A 20,699-nucleotide genomic window follows, 5' to 3' on the forward strand; every position below is an offset into this window, starting at 1 on the left:
AGGCTACAGCAGTGTAAAGTCTTTCGCTTCTGCCATCTTGGTAATGGATTTACATGTCTTAATGGTGGGACAGGAGCCCTGGAACCTTGGAATGCTACTCTGGGCCGTTACAAAGTCCATCTTACGCCATTATTAATCGTTTCATGATGCAGGCTGCAGAAATGGGGCTTGGGGGAGAACATCGGGATTTTTTTATCTCAATAAATAGATTATCAATCAGATTAGATGGAACCGCACAGACTCGGCAGTTTTTGTGGTCTTGGCGGGCGGGTGATCTTTCCCTTTCTGTGCTTAGCGTGTTTCCCTACGTTCTTCTTGCCGAGGATGCCCCGTCAACTCGCATGCGGTGGACACGGTAAATTGTTTCCTGCGTTAACCCTTCTACGGCTCTTCCTGAATCCTACCTAGGTAATTCATAACCCCAACTTACGTGATTTTTTTTACTCTTAAAAAAAAAGGGACATCTTATCTGATATTAGAAAAATTCTCCAATACAACATACATTAGAGTACATGTTTGCTCAGCATGCCAATTACTATCAGTAACTGCTGAGATTGCCTAAATCAAATGACACGACTTCACAGCTCAGTAAACGAGAATGCTACATGTACAACTACAGCTACAGCTTCAATGCACGGTCCGGATTCCTCTTGATAGTGCCGCCCCCATTGAACCCGAACGGTGAGATCTGGAAGAACTTCTCTCGACTGCACTTGACAAAGGCAGACCGTTTGTGCGGTAGATCGACCAGCTTCTCGACGTTGAATCCATGGGCGTGGTCGTATGCCAGCACGGTGGCGTTAGTGACTTTGGGCTCTCCTACCACATACGAAGTCCGTGGATCGTCCAGGAAGATGTAGTGCATCAGACTGCACCACCAGGCCATGACCCGGTGCGGTCCACGGAATCGGGCGTCCCCGACGAGAGAGTGACGGCCGCGGTCGTAGTCTCCTGCACCGTAGTATGCGCCTAGGTGGTCCTCCTTCTTGTTGTCAGTAAAGAGAAACAAAAAAGAAGACGAAAAAGTAAAGAAGAAATTTAAGGGAAAGAAACGAAGAACAAGGTTGTTTCTGTTGGATAATACCTTCGCCCAGTAAATCTCAAAATATGCAAAGTAAGTGTCGTCAAACTTGGCCAGGACAGCCAGCTGATGCGGATCTTCGTGCAACTGACGCAGATACTCGCGGTGTTCCTCCAGCGTGCCGGTCTGGTTCCAGCCCTGCGCCACCCGCGGGTCATTCTGCCACTTGTGAAAGAGCTGGAGGTGTTCATCGTTCGTATAATCGAGAGCGACCATCGAGAAGTATTCTTTCAGATGGGGGATGTAGCGGCTGTAGATACGCGACCCGGGCGTAGGCTTGGGCGGCCGGACCGGATGGTGAGCGTGTACACGGACATCGGGAAATTTGGTCGTGAGGGTATATTCGAGAGGATACTGGGGGAAATCGCTGAGAGGACGACGAAGATCAGAATGAAGACCCGGATCCGCTACCCATGCTGCGCGCGACCCGAACGGAGAGCCAGCGCCCTGCCAGAAGCAGCCTCGAAGGATCACCAGTTGATCGACGTGGTCGCGAGATTCAGGAATAGGCTGACCTGGAGGAGCAGACGGTTCAGGATGCTTGATGGCCAGCCCAACAGCTTGTAGTTCCTTTGCGATCTGCTCCTTTCCAGGTCCAGACAATACGAACCGGAAGATTTCCGGGTCGGGGCGCAGAGACAGAATCGCATAGATCACATTCCACATCTGCGCGACAGTAGGAGTATTTGCTCCATCCCAGGTCAGATACGAGACTGGAGACCTCTTCGCCCGTGCCCAGGGTGAATTGTTACTGTCTGGAGGGACACTCGCTGGATCGGGCTGGGAGAGCTCGCTGAAGATCAGCGAGGCATGGTGGAGAGGTTCAGGCGGAGGAAGGCCATCGTCTTGGTTTTTGGACAGGCAAAGACGAAATATCCTGCATGTCTCTTCTCGTGAGACAATCTCCAGCTCGTAGGTGGTCTTGTACGGTTCAGGGAGCCGCACAAGAGGCAGCTCTTCTTCACGATCATCTGTAGACGCCATTTGTGGCAGCTCTAGGAGAGAAAAGAGAAAGGTTAGACAAAAAAGGAAGCAAACCAGTGAGAAGGGCAAAATCAGGATGCTGAGGTGAGGCTCGATATGGGAGAAAAACAGATGCTGCTCCCAGCTTGAGAGACAAGCCGTCTTGCGGATGAATCCGCGTCACACCGGCTACCGGGCTGGAATCCATGGATGTCGGATTCAGTCTTGACCTCGGTCTGGCAGGTCTGGGCGAAAATGCCAGCAGTGACTACACATCTTACGTACAGTACAATTGGGTTCTTAAGGAACCTTTGCAGTGGCGCACTAATGACTCTATTGCACTCAGCCAAAAGAAGTAGTTCTAGACAGTTCAAGACACTTGAGATCAATTGGATCTCAGGAGTGGAACCTACAACCCCTTCTCCATCATCTTTGGCAGACACTTTGACTGGCAAAGAAACCTCCGTCTGTTTACCAAGGACCTGGCCAAGTGGAGAAGTGCTGACAGAGTTATCTGATGAACGCCAAGCGGGGCCATCATCAGCCGGCTCTTGCCGCCTTAAGACTCTTTTCTCCTTGGCATTATTTCACTTTGCACAATGCTGTCTCCGACAGTCGGCCAGTTCCACTCATCGCCATGTTCGGCGCTCCAGTTCGTGGGCCTAGTGCTGCTATGACTTCGACACGAGAATAAATGGGCGGCAGTTGGCGGTCTCCGATATGCCCCCGAGTGCAACTCCGACCGGACTGAGTTTGTGTCCTCGATGGAGCACCAAATAGTGCTGTAAATTATCTGATCAACTGTGGAGTCTTGCTCTTGGCCGCTTCTAGGCGCTGCGAAACAGGTTTCGAGTGACTAAGAGGTTAGTTCTCAGCAATGTCATTCACCAGGGATCGGTCCTTCCTCCCAGGGCCCAAGCCTGCTTCACCGTGTCACAAGCACTTTCACGCTTCGTGTGAGTTGAACAGCAGTGTCAATCCCACACTCGCTCCTTGCAAGCTGAAATTAATGCGCTGAATATTATCTATCTGTCTCTTAACCTATCCATGTCAAGAGTGCCGTCAAGAAGCCAATATCCAGTATCCATTCATTTGTACAGACCTGCCGCATGAAAACATCCGATGACTGAAAAGCAACACGGCAATTCTCCGGCCGACGAGCACAAAATCCAAGATGAGAGCAAAGTCTCTTCGAGGTTTCCAGCTGTATGTGGAAGGCCCTGTTTTATTGCCTTTTTGCATCGTTGGTACGAGATACCCCAGCTAACTTTGGCTCGCTGCTGGAGCAGTGGCTGTCGCCATGGAAGTATCTGCCAACAAAAAAGAACCTGCAGCAAGCCTTTGCGTATCTGCGCCTTCTCTTCTCGTCTGATCCGTCGATCCTCGATGTATTCCTCATAATCGGCGGAGTGGTCTTCGCCATTGCCGCTGGCATTCCGTTTCCTTTACTGGGCATCTTGTTCGGTCAGCTGGTGAACGACCTGAACTCGTCCACATGCGATCCCACACAGAACAACATCGAAGCCTTTCAGTCGAGTGTTCGCACCAAAGTGCTTTATATCATCTACATTACAATCGCCAATTTCGGGTTCATCTACCTCCACGCTGGATGTTGGAGTCTGGTCGGCGAACGGCTCGTCCGTCGCTTGCGCAAACGTTACTTCCAAAGCCTCCTGAAACAGGAAGCTTCCTTCTTCGATACCCTGCCTCCGGGCGATGTTGTATCCCGGCTGGTCACCGACATCGAGGTGGTCCAGTCAGGCACTTCGGAGAAGGTGGGAATCTACATTTCGACCATCTCGTATTTTGTGGCCTCGTATGTGGTCGCATTTACCAAAGTAGCCGCAATCGCCGGCATGCTCGTATCCGTCGTTCCATGTTATTTCCTCATGGCCTTTGTGGGAGGTCACTACATCCAAAAGTACGCCAGTCGGATTGCGGAGCATGCCAATGCTGCAACTTCGGTGGCATCATCTAGTCTGTCTCATTTACCTCTCGTCCATGCTTTTAATGCAAACCAACGTCTAGAGGCGATCTTCTCTCGCCATCTGAGCCTGGCTAGAATGGATGCCCTCAAAAAGGCCCTCACTCACGCCATCCAGTTGGGCCTGTTGTATTTCATCGCCTACTCATCCAACGCGCTCGCTTTCTGGCAGGGGAGCAGAATGATTGCAGATAGAGTGGCCCATAACGCCTCGGGAGTTTCTGTCGGCGCAGTTTATACCGTGATCTTTGTCCTCCTAGACGGTACGCTATCCCTGAAATCACTAAATGCGCCTCGCTAACGATCACAGCGTCCTTTATTCTCAGCCAAGTTGCACCTTTTATTCACATCTTCTCCGCCGCGACGGATGCGTCAGATCGGCTCAGGAAAATAATTGAAAGACCGTCCGCAATCGATGGCACGTCATCTCGCGGAGACCGCTCTGTCAAGTTCGAAGCGGACGACATCGAGTTTCGGGACGTGTTTTTCTCCTATCCTAGCCGTCCTGAGGCTCCTGTCCTCCAAGGTGTCAACTTCAAGATTCCTCCGAACAAACACACTGCTATCGTCGGAGCATCTGGGGGTGGCAAATCCACCATTGTGGCGCTTCTCGAGCGTTTTTACGACCCGACCGGGGGGGATATCATCATTGGTGACCGGAACTTCAAGGACATCAACGTTCAACACCTACGAGGTAACATCGGTTACGTGCCGCAGGAGCCCAATCTGCTCGACCGATCAATCCTGGAGAATATCGCACACGGCCTGGTGAGCTCTGCCGCTGAAAAACACAGACATCTTGCCCCTGTTCTTCTGGATGCCAGTCTTCCCGATCTGGTAAATAAGATTCGCAGGGGAATTCCTGAGAGTGAAGCAGTTGCTTCCTGCGATCCTCGAGTCTCCGAGATTCTTCGACTGGTGAGAGATGCAGCAGCAACGGCAAATGCACTGTCGTTTATTGAAGCCCTTCCACAGGGGTTTGCAACCAGCGTTGGAGCAGCAGGTAATCAGCTGAGCGGTGGCCAGAAACAACGAATTGCCCTGGCACGCGCCCTCGTTCGTGAGCCTCGCATCCTTCTCCTCGACGAGGCTACCGCGGCGCTCGACTCAACTAGCGAGCAGCTGATCCAATCGGCTCTTAAGAGCATAGCTGAGAAGATCACCATCGTTTCCATTGCACACCGTCTAGCGACGGCTAAAGACGCCCACAATATTGTTGTTGTCCAGAAAGGACGCGTGGTTGAACAAGGCACGCACTCGGAACTGATTGCAAGAGACGGGGTTTATGCTGGTATGGTAAAGCTACAGAGTCTCCAGAAAATAAGCATCCCAGATCTTGCAATGGAAGATTCTATCAGTTGCTCTTCTGTCGACAAGGGACACGCTCAGGTGCGGTCCTCTGACAAGGATACCACCTCGGATGCGTCAGATGAGAAGCCCGCTGCAAACGAGGAAATCCAACCCAAGGGCACGATAGAGAAGAGCACCGAAGATAACAAAAAGAATAAACCAAAAAAGCGGTCTTTATGGTCAACCCTAAAGCACACCTTTCCTCTGATTCGGCCGAATATGGGTTTCATTTTTCTTGGTATCGCCTCAGCGGCTGTAGTAGGGGGCAGTTACTCAGGAGAGGCCATTCTCTTCGGCCACACTGTAGGAAGTCTCCGTCCCTGCAAAGGAGTTTCCAGTATACGACACAGTGGTCATCTCTACGGTCTCCTGTTTTTCATCCTGGCGCTGATCGAGTTTACAGCTGTGGTCGTTAGTGGCTCCGCATTTGGATGGGCGGCTGACAAGATCCTCTATCGCGTTCGAGTCTTGTCGTTGCGGTCTCTCCTTCGCAAGTCCCTCAAGTGGCATAACTCCGAAGGTCGCAAACCAGGGACACTGGTTTCACACATCACCAGCGATGCCGCGGCCTTGAGTGGGTTGACTGGAAGCACGATCGGTCTGCTGTTTTCGACTGCAGTGAACCTGATCGCCGGCATCGCCATCTCGCATGCCATTGCGTGGAAAATCTCGATCGTCCTGCTTGCTACTGTTCCGGTACTTCTTTCTGCCGGTATGATGAAGCTCCGAGTGCAGGCGCAGTTCGCAGAGAGACACCAAAAAGCTTTTGCTGAAGCGACGGCAATCACGGTTGAGGCCGTCGACGGGATCAAGACGGTTGCCGCGTTTTCTTTAGAGAACGAAGTGTACCAAGTCTACAGTCGCTCCCTGCAAGGTCCGTACCAAGCAACCCTCAGGGCCATTGCCTGGGGAAACCTGTGGCTCTCGCTGTCGTTCAGTATCAGCAACCTTGTCTATGCGCTGGCATACTGGTGGGGGTCCAGACAAATCGCATCGGGCATGTATTCTCAGACACAATTCTTCATCGTTCTGCCTGCTCTGCTGTTCAGCGCGCAATCTTGCGGACAGATGTTTGCTTTGGCGCCTGACGTCTCCAAAGCCCGCGTCGCGGCAACCAACATTGTCAATCTGCTGACTGATCGCTCGGAGGATGAAGAACCTGGCAAGGTTGTCGGTCCTGGTGAAAACGATGTTCTACATGAGAAGGTGCAGGATATCGAAGCGTATCCACAGGGCCACAAAGCCGAACAAGAAGCATGTTCAGGCCGTGGGGGGATTGGCGTGGAGCTGCGGGACGTCCATTTCGCATACGCATCTCGACAGGATCGGCCTGTCTTGAGGGGTCTTAGTCTTCAGATTCCGGCGGGCCAATTCTGCGCTTTGGTCGGTCCCAGTGGATCAGGAAAATCGACCACATTCGCCATGCTGGAGCGATTCTACCGCCCGTCATCCGGGTCCGTCATCATTGACGGCGTCGACGTCGTCGCCCAGGCAGGGACGTCCTTCCGGGATGACATCGCACTCGTGCCGCAGGAAAACGTCCTGTTTGAAGGCACGGTGGCCTTCAACATCGCACTGGGGGCGCGTCCGGACCACGAACCCACGCAGGCGGAGATCGAGGAGGCGTGTCGACTGGCCAACATCCATGACACGATCATGGCGCTGCCCCAGGGCTATGAGACAATGTGCAGCCAGGACGGCAAGCAGTTTTCCGGGGGGCAGCGGCAACGATTGTCGATTGCGCGGGCGCTCGTGCGCAAGCCGCGGCTGCTGCTGCTGGACGAGTCGACGAGCGCGCTGGACGTTGAGTCGGAGAAGCGGATCCAGGAGGCGTTGGCGACGGTGGCGAAGCAGACTACCATCGTGGCGATCGCGCACCGGCTAAACACGATCTACCGGGCGGACCGGATCTTCTTGATCGAGGAGGGGCGATGTGTCGATCAGGGCACGCACGCGGAGCTGGTGGAACGGAGCGAGACGTATCGAAAGAGCGTGATCCATCAGTCGTTAGAGTAGTCTAGAGTAGGTAGGGCTACAGGAACTTTCGAGTCGATAATATCGTAATGTCTATTTTTGCATTTGTTGATAGAATAGGAATCGAGGAAACTATGCGGCTGATATATTGCATTAATTAATCCCGGTAGTAATTACAGAGCAATTATCGCTTGACCAGCTTGACCAGCCTGATCGAGCCAGTCTACTAATACACAAGCTAATATGTTCCTCTCTTAACTCTTGCTGGTCCAGCTTTCATAGCAGATTTTTGTCTATTCATTAGAATGCGCTTTGTTTTTTCTTTTTTTTTCTATCCGGAGGATTCGTTCGCTCCAAAATCACAAATAATAAAATAAATATACAGTTCTCTGACTAAAAAAGAAATAATTCATTTGTCAATTATTCAATGACAATAAAATATTCCGTAATTACTGACCAATTAATTATTTTTTTTTCAAACCCAAGTCGATCATCTTGAGAGTACGCCGGTTGTTGAGTTCCCGAACGAAGATCCATCCATGCGCTTAAGTGTTTTTTTTTCTCGTTTTGGCCCCCTCCTTAATGACTAGAGACTATGTCTAAGTTTACTTTCTATGTGAAGTAGTACTCCGTACGGGGTAGTAATACACGCAGTATATGGAGTAGCGCTGCGTAAGAGTCTAAAAGAAGAGACAGGACAGATCGTCAGATCAGATCCTTTCGACCTGATATATTACTCCATATATATGTACTCCGTACAAATAATTTTTTTTTACCCAGGAAACAGGACATGCATGACATGCGGAGGGATTTTTTTTCACTTTCACGAAGCGGGATTGCGGGATTATTAGCAGATAGATTCGGAGTAGTTAGATAGATACTGTAGATCTAGGTACAGTACTAATTAACTAGCCCCTGGCCCCCTCCCCTGCCCTCTTTGCAGATCGCGACATTTGTTTGTTTGTTTGGTCGAGTTTTCGAGAAGGTATGTACGGAGTACTACTACTGTGTAGTAACACTCCGTAAGCGAGTCATCCACATAAAAGGATTCGTTTGTTTATTCGCGCAGTTTGAGTTGTATCAAAGTACAGTAAAATAGTCTGTGTGCAAGTGCCTTAGGCAGGTAGGTATGTACATACAGTATGTAGAGATGAAATAAATAAAACTGCCAATGTCCTTACTAGCATTCACACATAGCTGTATAGGTAGGTAGGTTCTCGTGCTTATACAGCTCGATATAATCTATATAACAATCGATATGATATGATAATCCACCAAAAAAAAAAGAAAACACTGAATCTGAATCTGAAACCGATAGGACACTACTCCATAGAAATTAGAATATATATTAATACTCCGTATTGTGTATCATTAATCATCAATATCCTACAGTAATCTTAGCAATTAGTTACTACTTATAGTTACTACTTACTCCGTAGGTGCAGAGTACAGTACATATTATTTTATACTCCGTACCTACTCTATACTCCGTATTGGAACGATAATCTGGCGGTGAGTAAGCCAGCATCCTTTCAAATAAAATATCCTCACAAATAAAATAATATTCCGTGATTAAATACTCCGTGAGAATAATGAAAACCAAGAAAAGAAAAAAGGGGACCCACGGGAACTGTGCCACTGACTTGGGGCATTTCAATCACGTGACGTCTTGTCCATGTTTCATGTTCCTGGACTAAAATTTAGTTGACTAGGAAAAAATAGGCGTTGAGCTTTCTGATTTGTCGACAGTCGCCAGCGTGGCGTATTCCGGGTTTTGCTAAAATTAGTTTTGCTTGCTCTTGCTCTTGCCCCTGGATCTTTGCTGTCTCAGGTATCAATCAGGTATCAATCAGGTATCTCGTGTACGGAGTACAGATTACTAGAACTGTTCCCTCGTTAAAATATTAAATATTATCAGTCTGCTTGCTATGTATGTGCGGGTTATGTGCTGAGTCTTCTTCCTCTTTTTTATCTTTATTTTTTCTAGAAAGGCGACAAGTCAAATCACGTCAAGTTCGAGTCAGTCGGATCCTTGCCGATGCATGTCCAGACTCGATACTGCGAGTCAGCAATAATAACTAAAATGAATAATAATAGACGCCATTCTCCCCAATAATTGCGATTATACGCATACTATGCCATAGTATATGAGAAATAAATTAAAAATAAGTAAATCAATAAAGGAAACCAGAAAAAGAGAAGCAAGGAAGGATGGATGGATGGACGGATGTGGATGGTTGCAACGTAGCATCGCTCGCTAACTTAACTACTCCATACGGAGTAGCTATTACTACCCCATACTCCATAAAAGACATCAAGCATGCTGATCCTCTTTCCCCTTTTTTAAAAAAACTTTCTTCTTCTTTTCTTCCTTTTTTTTGACAGGGATTAATATTTACGAAGTACCAGCCAACCGACCAATTAACAAAAGAACCGATCGATCGATCGACTATAGCAGTAGTATTTAATAGCAATAATAGCAGTGGCAATTATTAGCAGGGAGAGAAGGTTAACTAGGTTCTAACTAGCTAAGGCTGAGCTCAGCCTCAGCCTTCTTTTAGAGTCCTAGATAGACATGGGGATGCCAGCCTACCTAATGTAGTTTACGGAGTACCTAAAGTAGGGGTACCAGGTATTAAGGACTTAGGTAAGGACCAGGACCAGGGCTAGGACAGGACCAGGGTCCTCCATATTCCATTTTGAGGAAAAGGAGAACAATAGGAATGCGGAATAAGAAAAGCAAAATAGGAATAATATAATATCTCCTTTTCTCTGGAGGATTGATAATGAACTCCGCACCTGTTATCTGTACTCGGTTCGGTATACAGGTAGCATTATTATCCGTACCCATCATAATAAATCAATTAATCTCTAAAATAGTCGTGCATTTATTTATAGCCTACTAGTGATATGCAGACTTAGCACTCACGTCTCTTCCATTCTGATACTAGCCAACTATTAACTATGGAGTACTAGTACTACTGGACTACTCCTTACTCCGTCTGACTACTAATTAAAGACAATAATAGTGCAGAGATAAAAATACATCTCACTACTCCGTAAATAATATCAAACTCAGGGGCAATGAATCGGCAGATGAGTAACTCCTAGCACGGCCCGCCAAGCGCCACTCATCACGGGCCATCCGCGTCGTCACCTGGGCCCACTGCCGCAAGCCGTTCTGGCCAGCAGAATACAGCGAGAGTGTATGCACACAGGATATGAATACGGAGTATATGCTGGAATATGATTGCGAGAGAAGCCGAATACTGCTGTCTGCACACGCGGTCCATTTCCGCTCATCGGCATAATATAATCAGACGGAGGCGAACCATGGAATGCCTGCCTGGTGTTGCGCAGGCCTTTTTCCATAATTAGCTCCCGTTAATAATCGATTAACATGCTGAGGATTATTCGATGAGTAATAATCCACTGGATAGCCGCGAATTCGACTATCCAGATCGTTCCCGCGAAAAGATTTTCTGTTGCCTCTGAACGCTCTGCCGCACCCCTTTTGCTTATCGCCTCCTCCTACTCCGTAGATATCGACATGATCGACTGACTCTGCGCCATTGGCTCTCCGCTGCAATCCCAGATCTGCCGCTCGGCCAGGGTGGCCCCATAGTCTGACACCGGCCGGGGTCGACGACGAATTCGGTCGGAACCTAATTAATGAATCGTGCCTAGCGCCTCAGGACTTGCATTCCTCTGGCGGTGGCATCCTCCACAGCCCTCCACCGGGTCCCTCGCTGAGTTAATTCCAGGCGAAACTTGCCCCTGGCGTCGGCACGGCAGTGTCGCCCGCCCGCCCCTGCAACTGTAGGTAGTAGAGGCACGTTGCTTGCTGCGACAGAACAGACGCAGGAAAGCCCGCTGCATGCGCACTGTCCTGCGCTTGTCCTCCCCGTGCGTCTGGCCGGCTGTGTCTTAGACCGCCAGCAGAGGCCAGTCGTCCCTCTGCTGGGCCGCAGCCGCAGCCGCAGCACTCTCCCACTCCGTCGACAGGGAGTCCAGACTTCGAACCGCACGTTGCCAGTTCATCTCATCTCCTCTGTCTCCTTTCCGACTCTCCCCACTGTCCTATCTCTCCGCCCACGCTGGGCGACGGCCGTCATCCGGACGCCTCTGTCTTTCTGCTGGCCTGGCCTCGACTGGTTTCAGCCTCTCCGCCGGCTGCTCTCGCTGTCAGCACCAGCCGCTGCGCTTCGGACGAGACGACTTATCTCCAAACACCCCGGTCAGCAAGCTGCTAGAGCTACGTGGTGCGTCCGCTTCGCTCGGCGGCTTCTTCATGTCCGGCTGAGGCTACCTCCTGAGTAAGTTCTGTCTAGCCATGCACTTGTGCAGTTCAGATCCACGGAACGTGTGCCAGTGATGCGTGGTTCTTGAACTGCCCTCCGCTCAAACAAGCTTTTCAGGTTGATGTGATGCGGAGTTCTGACTGTGATTCCTCCAGATTCACACTTCCTTCCTCCTCCTCACCACGGCGAGAAGCTCTGTGAATCTCCCTTCTTGACCCACACGACCTGCCCTCCGTTCACCTCCATGCGCTGTCTCCAACAGAGTCTGTCGGTTTTGGCACATCTTGATACGGAGCATCAGCAAGACACTGCTTTGGAACCACGTACCTGCATAGACTAGGCAACACTTGCATATTGCATCCGGCTTTTGTTTGGCCTCCTGTAGGAACACAGAGCCGCTTTTGGATGCTCAGCAGCTGCAACCCACGGCACTGTGACTTGGATTGGTCACGTCCACAGGGTGTGTTCTCGGCGATTGACTGGTGAAGTCACACACCCTGTTTGTCTGAACCTTCAGGCATACCTGGCACAGACACAACGGTTTCAAATCCAAAATGGAGTCTCCGGCAGCCTATCCTGAGTCGCCGATGGACCAGGATGACATTCCTTACCCCTGTAAAGGATGTGGAGAGGTAGGTGACGCGAAAAAATAACAAGATCACGGTCTGTTGGTGCCTTTGTGCTGACCGTGTCTGATGCCTGCAGATCCTCGAGGAGGGCAAAGCCTTCGAACTAGGTGAGTCCATTCCCTCCCAACATGTATTCGTACCTCGGCGGCGCCTAATTTTTGTTTTCAGCGGGAAATCGCTGGCATATCGATTGTTTCCGATGCAACACTTGTGGCACCCTCCTTGACTCCGATGCGCACCTCCTTCTCCTCGGCGACGGATCCTTAATTTGCAATAACTGCACGTACAGCTGCAGCTCCTGTGGAAACAAAATCGAAGATCTGGCCATCCTCACCGGTGACCAGGCCTTCTGCGCCAACTGCTTCAAATGTCGGAACTGCAAGAGGCGAATTGAGAACCTCCGCTATGCGAGGACGTCGCAGGGGATTTTCTGCATGGACTGCCACGAGTCACTCATGCAGCGGCGTCGCAAGAAAAAGACGGCCGCGAAGAAACCCAACATTCAGTTGGACAAATCTCTACCATCGCTCCCGCCGAACGCCGAAGCTGAGGACCATTTCGCGCGCGAGGCCGACAAACCGGCGCCGAAGCCCCATGCTGACGTCTCTCCCGATCCGTCGTCGCGTAATCGTTCAGCAGACCATCGAGCTCCGAGCAGAGGACGTGTTGAAGGTTCGCCCGTTCGGCAGCAGGATCCCCAAGGTAAGGAGTTCAATGGCCTGGTCCGGATCGCGTAACCGAGGGCTGACGCGATGCATCAGACAATCTCATTCTTCCCTCCAGCACCTATCGCAACAACCGTCACTCGATAATATCGACTAAATCCGATGCCGACGGAGGTGAAGAATTCTTGATCCCAGTCGCATTCGATCCGTCTGGGGAAGAACGTCCGTCTTCGCGGGGAGTGGCTCAGGACAGCGCTCCCCCGGTGCAACAACGGGACTTGCTCGATAGTACCAGGTCGGCCGCGTCGTCGCGTCAGGTGTCATCATCAGAGAGGCATGAGAGCCCGTCGCAGAATCCATCCCCCCACATTGCATACCAAGAAAAGGGCCGTCAGCCTGGGAATATCGACCCGACGCGCTGGCGACAGGACTCCAAAGGCTCTCAAGGCAAGGCGGAGAATAATGATGCCTTCAAGCTGCAGGATGCACCGAAGAGCAGGAAGGCGAGCGTTCAAGACAAGGAAGGCGCGTCTGCGTCGGCAACGAGCTCGCCTAAGGCGAATGATCCATCGAAGACGCCTCAAGCTTCCTCTCAGAAGTCTGCTGCCCCGGTTGCCGGTGCGACGCCGTCGCGACCATCCCATGAGCTTCAGAGGCTCCATGAGAATGGGTCGACCGACTCGGCGCGGTCCTTGTCGTCTGCTCCCACGATGCAGTTTCCTCCCAAGCGGGGAGACTCCCTTGAGCACTACAACCAGATCCAGCGGAAGGAGGTTGGGTCTGCCGCGAAGTCTTCGTCTGCGAGTCCCAGCGATGGCAGCAAGGACAAGTCTGCGGGCAAAGGCTCTGACTCCAAGGCCGCGGGTGACGCGACTTCCTCATCTGCGAGTCACGCGGATGCCGGCTCAGAGCAGCCCAAGGACGCCGTGCAAGACTCATCATCACGGCCTCGACCATCCACCGAACAGAGCGACCATACTCGCAATGGGTCCGTAAGCACTATGCAGTCCGAGTCCCAGCGACCGGCAGACCTGGGTTCATCTCCATCCTTGCTGCGGTTCAGCGGCGGCGGGGACTTCTCGATGGACGAGGATATGGCTCGAATCTGGGGAGAGCTCTCTTCGAACAACAAGGAGGGCAGCGAGTCGTTTTTGAAACGCGTGTCGAACTCGGTGCGCCATGGGCGGAGCTTCAGTGACAAAGGCACGCGTCTTTCCAAGGATTCCAAATGGCCGAAGTCTCCTGTCAACGATATCAGCAGCCCAAGCACGAGCTCGCCCGAACAGCACGAGGATATCAGCTGGCTCCGGAGCGAGCTGCGGAGGGAGCGGCAGCGAGTTATCGAGCGAGACCAGAAGATCGCGGAGCTGGAGGCGGCGCTCAATGCGACGGCGGCAGTGCAGCAGGCCAACAGCGAGCTGCGCGAGAAGCGGTCGACGATGGTCGTGCTGGACACGCGGAAGGAGATTGTGCTGCGCGAGTTGAGCGTGCTGACGGAGCATCTGGAGGCAGAGAAGCAGGGGGGCGAGCCGCTGGACCTGAACAAGCTGACCAGCAACGTGCTGCGCGAGTTTGCCCAGTCGCTGCAGAAGCTCAAAGACGAGTTCCAGCCCCAAATTGAGGAGCTTATGCAGAAACGGCATGAACTGGTCGAGGAGATCGCCAACCTGTCGCGCATGAAAGACAAGAGCTTCCAGGAGTTCGAGCAGCTGTCGTCCAAGAACGCGCAGCTGGCCGAGCTGAACAACCAGCTCGTCCACCAGATCCAGGAGCTCTACAAAGCAAACTCGGGCGCGCCAGAGGCTGCTCGAGCTGCGAACGGACTTGGCATCTTCCACAACAAAGAAAAGTCGGCCGGCTCGGTCGAAGCCATCAAAGCCTCAACCAACGACCTTGCCACTTCCATCTCAACCATGACCATCCAGCAGGACGAGGCAGAACCGGCCACGATCGTGCCCGGCCCCCAGGTCGTCAGCATCCGCAAGGGTCAGCCTCGCAAGTTCAACTGGAAGAAAGGCGGACAGAACGTGGCCAAGGGTGTCACCAAAGGCCTCAAGGGCGCTTTCTCAACCAGTGAATCCAAGGAATCCGTGCCCCATAGCTCGAGTGCCTCCCAGGACAACGGCTCCTCGATGCCACGATCTCAGACTCAGGACCCAAGCCGTCAAGGATTCGGGTTTTTCGGAAATCAGAAGAAACAGGCGGCCTGGAAAACGCAGCAGAATGGCAGCTCTCCTGCTCCGGCTGAGTCTGCGGCCCCAGCAGCTGCTGCAGCAGCTGCTGCTCCGGCTGCTGATGGTACGTTCTGACCCCGCAGCAGCTGCTGGTGATTTGACTAACTTTTGTGCCTTTGCAGGTCTCTTTGGCGTCGAGCTCGAACAACGTTTGGAACAGGAGAAATGCATCATTCCTGCCATCGTCACGCGTTGCATCCAGGAAGTTGAACTACGAGGTAAGCCGACTATGCGGGAATTAGCCGTCGCTTTTCCTCTAACATGCTGGTTTTCTCTTCAGGCATGGACGTGGAAGGTATCTACCGTAAGTCTGGTGCGAGCTCGGTCACCCAGGCGATTCGAGACGGGTTTGAACGTTCCTCTCATGACTTTGACATCTCCGACCCCGATCTCGATATTCATGCCGTGACATCGGCTCTGAAGCAGTATTTCCGCAAGTTGCCAACCCCGTTGATCACCTACGACGTCTATGAGAAACTTCTCGACACCATTGAAATAACCCCTCATTCTGCTCGCATCGAAGCCGTGCGTCGCAGTTTGGAGGGACTGCCGCGTGTGCATCGCGACGTGCTTGAATTCTTGGTGTTCCATCTCAAGCGTGTTGTTGAACACGAGAAGGAAAACCTCATGAGCAGCCAGAATATTGCAGTGGTCTTCGCGCCTACCATTATGAGACCTGAAAGCATCGCGCGTGAAATGACTGACGTCCAGAAGAAGAATGAAGCTTTGAAGTTCATCGTGGAGAACTGTCAGGAAGTTTTCATGTGAACTTCGTCATGGATTCCTATGAGCATCGTCGGGTTTTCATGTGAGCTTCATCGGGTTTTTCATATGAGCTTCACTTTAGGGAGGTCTCGTCGTTCAATCTCGGCTTGGTTTCTATTTATTACTCGACGAATCATCAGATTCAGACTTGGCTCGGCGTTTCGGATTATTCGATGACACCATTTCTTCGTTTCTTGAGCGGGTGTTTCCTTTTGAGTGTGTATGGGAATCGCTACGCGCAGTCTTGACCGAGCATGTCCTGAAGGCGATGTCAGCGTCTTTGATCTCATTCCTTTCCAGTTCAGCTATGCTCTGCTCTGACAGCAATTTGAGTCTTCCAGCACTTTGCTGGACAGTGGAGCCGCGGGTTTCAAGTTGATGACCTCACTCACTCTTCCTGAGCGTTTCTTCACGGTGTCCATCTCCTTTTCTCCAGTCCTAGGATTCCCTTCCGGTGTGTCACGATTATACCCCTTGCTCCTTTTTTTTTTCTCTCTCCTATGTTCGATGTTAATTGTTTTTTCGATTCCTTTGCGTTTTAATCAATTACTATGTACTGTAGTAATTGGCATGTTGTATGTTGAGTAAAGCGTGTATGTATGTACATATTTTTATCAGATGAACGTTCGCCACATTTCTTTTTTTTAAAAAAAAAAAGAACGGAAATCCCCCTCGTAAGATATTTAATAAGCCGTCAAGTGTCGACAGTTGAGCAATCCCTTCAAACTTCTTCGTCTTTTGCCAGTACACCAGCAAATAAAAAAAAAGTAAATAAAATAAATGCTCCCGTTTAAAGACTACCAGTAAGTAACAAACCAACCATTATGATGCTATCGATAGATAGGCTGGACCATTACATTAGCCAGCATTTTCGACTGGACAAGAGATGCTACAATAATAATAGAATACAGGTAGATAGATCGATCCATATATAGATAGACATTCTCCCCCCTCCCTTTTTCTTTCCTCTCTTTGTCCTTTGTCCTTAACGTTTAACATGGTTTCACGCAAAATTAGGTTAAAAAAGTATTTATAGAGCAAGACGGAGAAGGTAAGAGGAAGAGCAGGAAGAGAGAAGAAACAAAGAAAGGAGTAAGTCAGTCCTACGATAGGAACCTATGTAGGCGCTGTGGATATATATTTTTATTCTTTCTTTGGGTTGAAATTATTATGTAGGATAGAATGGATAGAGAATAATAGCTACTAGTTAGCTGGCCAAGTACTCCGGAGTAAGCTAAGATTGCTTTGCTTTCTTCAGAAGAAGCAGTAATTAGCTATTATTAGCTCTTCGGTTGGATATGTTGTGTTGGTATATACAGTACCTAGGGTAATCTATCTATCTCATCTTTCTCATCATGCCACTCTTGTCTTGCCTTGTGCTAGCGATAGATATAACTCTTGCAGAACTACAGAGTAACTCTGTCTGATGCGTTAAATATAGGGTTGATTTATTTACTGCTTGACCGTCAGGAAATTACAAGAAATAATTACAGGTCCATTCAAAAAGTTTCATCTGCCAAGTCCCTTGAGCGTTGGATAACGGTCGGGCTGTGTTCCTCCTCTTCTCGCTGACGTCCTTCTAAACCGTACCCGTACTCGTCCGTGAGGTCTGTGCCGCCGGCCGTAGCAAGGATATCCGACACGATGCGCTTGGATGCTTCCTTTGCTGGTATCACAAGTCGGGTTAGCTGGCCATGTCAATGTAAGTAACGAACGCTGTGGAACGAGGTAAAACTCACCTGGTGTTTTCATGAGCCGGCTGTGAGGGATATGGAATTGCATCGTCTTCGGAGGGCTGGTGCCGAAATCCTCATTGTCCAGGTCGTCCAAGTCGTCGTCGCTGTCCCAGGCACTGCCCTTTCGTGTCTTTGCTGGCGTGAGCACACTAATGCCAGGCTTCGGCGTGACGCGCGTCTTGCTGGGCCGGCGTTTTCGGCTCGTGCCCGGCGTCTGGCCCTTGAGCGGAGAGGAAAAGATCTCTTCGTGCAGCTTCGGAGCTTCCATTTCAGGACTGGAGATGGGCGAATCGTCGAATGCATACCGCGACGTAGGCTTGTCTTTTGGGGTCACCGTGAATTTCGTCCGGCCCGTTCCTTTGGTCAGCGGCGTCGCTTGGACGCGATAAGTCTTGTCGAGCACCCGATGAAGAACGGGATCTGTCGGTTTCTGGTTGTTATTGTTGTTCCTGCTCTTCCTGGCTGTTGATTCTGGAGGAATAAACGGAGATGACAGTGGCGTTTCGGACTGATCCTGCCGTTGCCTGCCAGCAGACCTTCCGGGGGTCACTGGTGTATCGCCCGGAAGAGCCGAAGTATCTTCGTTTCCGGTGCCTTCCTCACGGAGAGTCTCGTATGGCGAGGGGTATGGAATGGACAACGTGGTCGGTTCGTCTTGTCCACTCTGACGCACTGGGGGCCGCGGCGTACTGTGAGACGGGGAGATCGTGAGTGAGGAGAGATCCAGATCTTCACCGCGATGATCGATATCCAGGTGCTCTGATGACGGCGTCTCGTAAGACGCGGCGTCGTCGAGCGTGGTATGAGTGGTGTTGGTCGATTCCTCGGTTACCGTCTGGTCCTGGACGGTGTCTTCGTTCGGCTGCTCTTCATACCCCGAAAGAGAGACATTGGCGCTAGCCTCGAAAAATTGTTTCCAGAACTGTTGACCGGGATAATCATTAGCCTAATAATCCGCTACAATCGACTTGATAAATGTCGTGTCCCACCTTAGCCCCCTCCCAGACATTCTTCGAGTGCTCCGCGTATTGTTCGACAAGAGGCAGAATGCTGGTCGTGACGATCCGATGGGCCCGTGAGAAATTGCTGTCGATTTCTGCACCCATGATTTAGTATGGTGTCTTCTTGTTTATCCCAGGGCAAATGCAGGGACGAGTCATTGTTTACCTTGCAGTGTTAGGGTGATGGACTGCTCCAGCTTCTCCAACTCCTCCGTCAGAGTGAGATTTCGCTGTGCAGGAGGCGCCGGACGCGACATTGTGCATCAATGGAATCTCTTGCAGCCAAACAATTGAGCAGACGGGGATTGCGAGGTTATGGCTGTTGATGATGTTGTTGTCAGTTCATGACCGCGTCTTGGTGGAGAACGGAATTCCCAAAGGGGACACGTTCTAGGGCTGGCGGATAAGGGCTGCTGTCAATCACGTGGAGGGGCGGAGGGGCGGGGTTCGGGACTGCCGGCGATTATCTCATTGACTGCTGACTCGTGCCAATCCGCATCCGCCGTGGCGCAGGTCCGAGGCGAATCAAGGCTGCCTTGTTTCGTCCAAAGGAGTCTCTCTCTTGGTCTCTCTCCTCGTGCAGGCAGCTCTTTCACCTCTGCAGAGCTTCTCTGTTCAGCAGAGTCCAGCTTCAGATCGTCTGTCATCAGGAATAATGCCGGCTCCAATAGCAAAAGGTTAGTCAGACCCTCTTGAAGCTATCTCTGTTATCTATCTATCTATCTATCTAGGCGGTCGGGGCGATAACGAGACCGTTGGTATCCTGCTGGACCGCTGTCGTAGCTATCATAACCGTCGAGCACTGCTCTATGGCCAACCTTTTTTACCTTTCTTTCGACCCTCTCTTTTTAACATTAGTGTTTGTTTTACGATCCATTTGCTGATTACTCCAGGCATTATCATCACCGTCTCCGTTCTCGTTGCAGCCGGGATCGCCATCTACGAAAGCCCCCAGTTTCGAAGATGGGTGAACAACTCCCGCCGGAAGGTAGCATTTGCCCTCTACAACTTGGGAGATGAAATCCACCCCCGTGATGTCTCGCCCGAGGATATTTCCATGACAGAGGAGGTGGGCGAAGCAGCGGAGGAACGCAGGCGGAAAGCTCGTGAGGAGATCATGCAGCGGCGTGCACTGCTGGAGGCTCGTCGGAGGAGGCAGTCTTCCGGTGCAATGGTTAGCTTTGATTCTCTTGTGGATAAAGACGGCCGCTTGCGATCAGATCTCGGGGATCTCGAGCCAACCGCTCAATCTACAGCGTTGGACACGGGAGACTCCAAGGCAGTGTTGAGACACAGCGGGCAGCCAGGACCCAATGCCCTCACGGAAGGACGCCTGCAAGCACAGCGGGAACTCCTCGAGCCCACGGGCCGCGATCGGCTTCATCTCACACTGCCATCGGAGACATCATCCCATTATCCATCCGAGTCTTTGGTGGATTTGACTCCAACCTCCGAAGTTCCCGATGCGGACGCATTTGCCTCAGTCCACTCCGCTCGGTCGCCGCACGAGCCGCTTGCTCAATCAGAGTACTTTTCGACAGTTTCATCAAACCATTCTGAAGCGGACACCTTGGAATACTATTATGCCCATCCAAATCAGCCTGCCCAGGCTCCGTCGAATCCATTTGACCATCCTCAGGACCACGACATATCTACCGCATCATCCATGCCAGGAAGTCTCAGTCACATCGGCCGGGAGTTGACGGACGCTTCGTCCGATGGCACGTTGAGCGAATGGGGACATGCGACCGAAGGCATTGCTACTCCGGCCAGCTGGTCTGAAGTTGGCAGTGTAGTCAGCAGCGATGATGCTCACCATCACCAAGCATGAATCAGATACAATCTCGCATGTCGATGATGGGTGAAGGATATGTTCTGGATGACGTCAATTGAGCTCAGGAATGTGGAGTTCCGCCGGCTCGTGCGGCAGCCGTCTGGAATGTTGGAGGTCCATCATGATTTCAACAGGAGCGCTGCAAGCTCATTAACTCGCGAAGTCGCTAAAGGAAAGCTTAT

At 51.2% G+C, this 20,699-nt stretch overlaps 5 protein-coding genes across 5 annotated transcripts; 3 read left to right on the top strand and 2 right to left on the bottom strand.

Annotated features, from left to right (window-relative positions):
- Positions 1 to 619: 619 nt before the first annotated feature.
- On the bottom strand, positions 620 to 2,683 carry T310_2661 (uncharacterized protein; the record flags this gene model as incomplete). Its single annotated transcript, XM_013474460.1, has 4 exons — positions 620 to 2,076; positions 2,120 to 2,289; positions 2,330 to 2,526; positions 2,636 to 2,683. The coding sequence occupies 4 exons, from the start codon at positions 2,681 to 2,683 to the stop codon at positions 620 to 622; spliced, it is 1,872 nt and encodes a 623-aa protein (XP_013329914.1).
- Positions 2,684 to 3,252: 569 nt separating this feature from the next.
- T310_2662 (ABC transporter) lies at positions 3,253 to 7,394 on the top strand (the record flags this gene model as incomplete). Its single annotated transcript, XM_013474461.1, has 2 exons — positions 3,253 to 4,291; positions 4,339 to 7,394. The coding sequence occupies 2 exons, from the start codon at positions 3,253 to 3,255 to the stop codon at positions 7,392 to 7,394; spliced, it is 4,095 nt and encodes a 1,364-aa protein (XP_013329915.1).
- Positions 7,395 to 12,716: 5,322 nt separating this feature from the next.
- T310_2663 (Rho GTPase activator Rga) lies at positions 12,717 to 15,949 on the top strand (the record flags this gene model as incomplete). Its single annotated transcript, XM_013474462.1, has 4 exons — positions 12,717 to 12,984; positions 13,044 to 15,245; positions 15,304 to 15,399; positions 15,462 to 15,949. 4 exons carry the CDS (start codon positions 12,717 to 12,719, stop codon positions 15,947 to 15,949), a joined length of 3,054 nt encoding a protein of 1,017 aa, XP_013329916.1.
- Positions 15,950 to 17,445: 1,496 nt separating this feature from the next.
- Positions 17,446 to 18,691, bottom strand: T310_2664 (uncharacterized protein; the record flags this gene model as incomplete). Its single annotated transcript, XM_013474463.1, has 3 exons — positions 17,446 to 17,612; positions 17,686 to 18,604; positions 18,644 to 18,691. The coding sequence occupies 3 exons, from the start codon at positions 18,689 to 18,691 to the stop codon at positions 17,446 to 17,448; spliced, it is 1,134 nt and encodes a 377-aa protein (XP_013329917.1).
- A 647-nt stretch (positions 18,692 to 19,338) lies between these two features.
- On the top strand, positions 19,339 to 20,514 carry T310_2665 (uncharacterized protein; the record flags this gene model as incomplete). The annotated part of the gene is made up of 2 exons (XM_013474464.1): positions 19,339 to 19,360; positions 19,415 to 20,514. The coding sequence occupies 2 exons, from the start codon at positions 19,339 to 19,341 to the stop codon at positions 20,512 to 20,514; spliced, it is 1,122 nt and encodes a 373-aa protein (XP_013329918.1).
- Positions 20,515 to 20,699: the final 185 nt, after the last annotated feature.

Source organism: Rasamsonia emersonii (genome assembly GCF_000968595.1).
Source record: "Rasamsonia emersonii CBS 393.64 chromosome Unknown ctg1118621760035, whole genome shotgun sequence".
In the NCBI taxonomy this organism is placed as follows: domain Eukaryota; kingdom Fungi; phylum Ascomycota; class Eurotiomycetes; order Eurotiales; family Trichocomaceae; genus Rasamsonia; species Rasamsonia emersonii.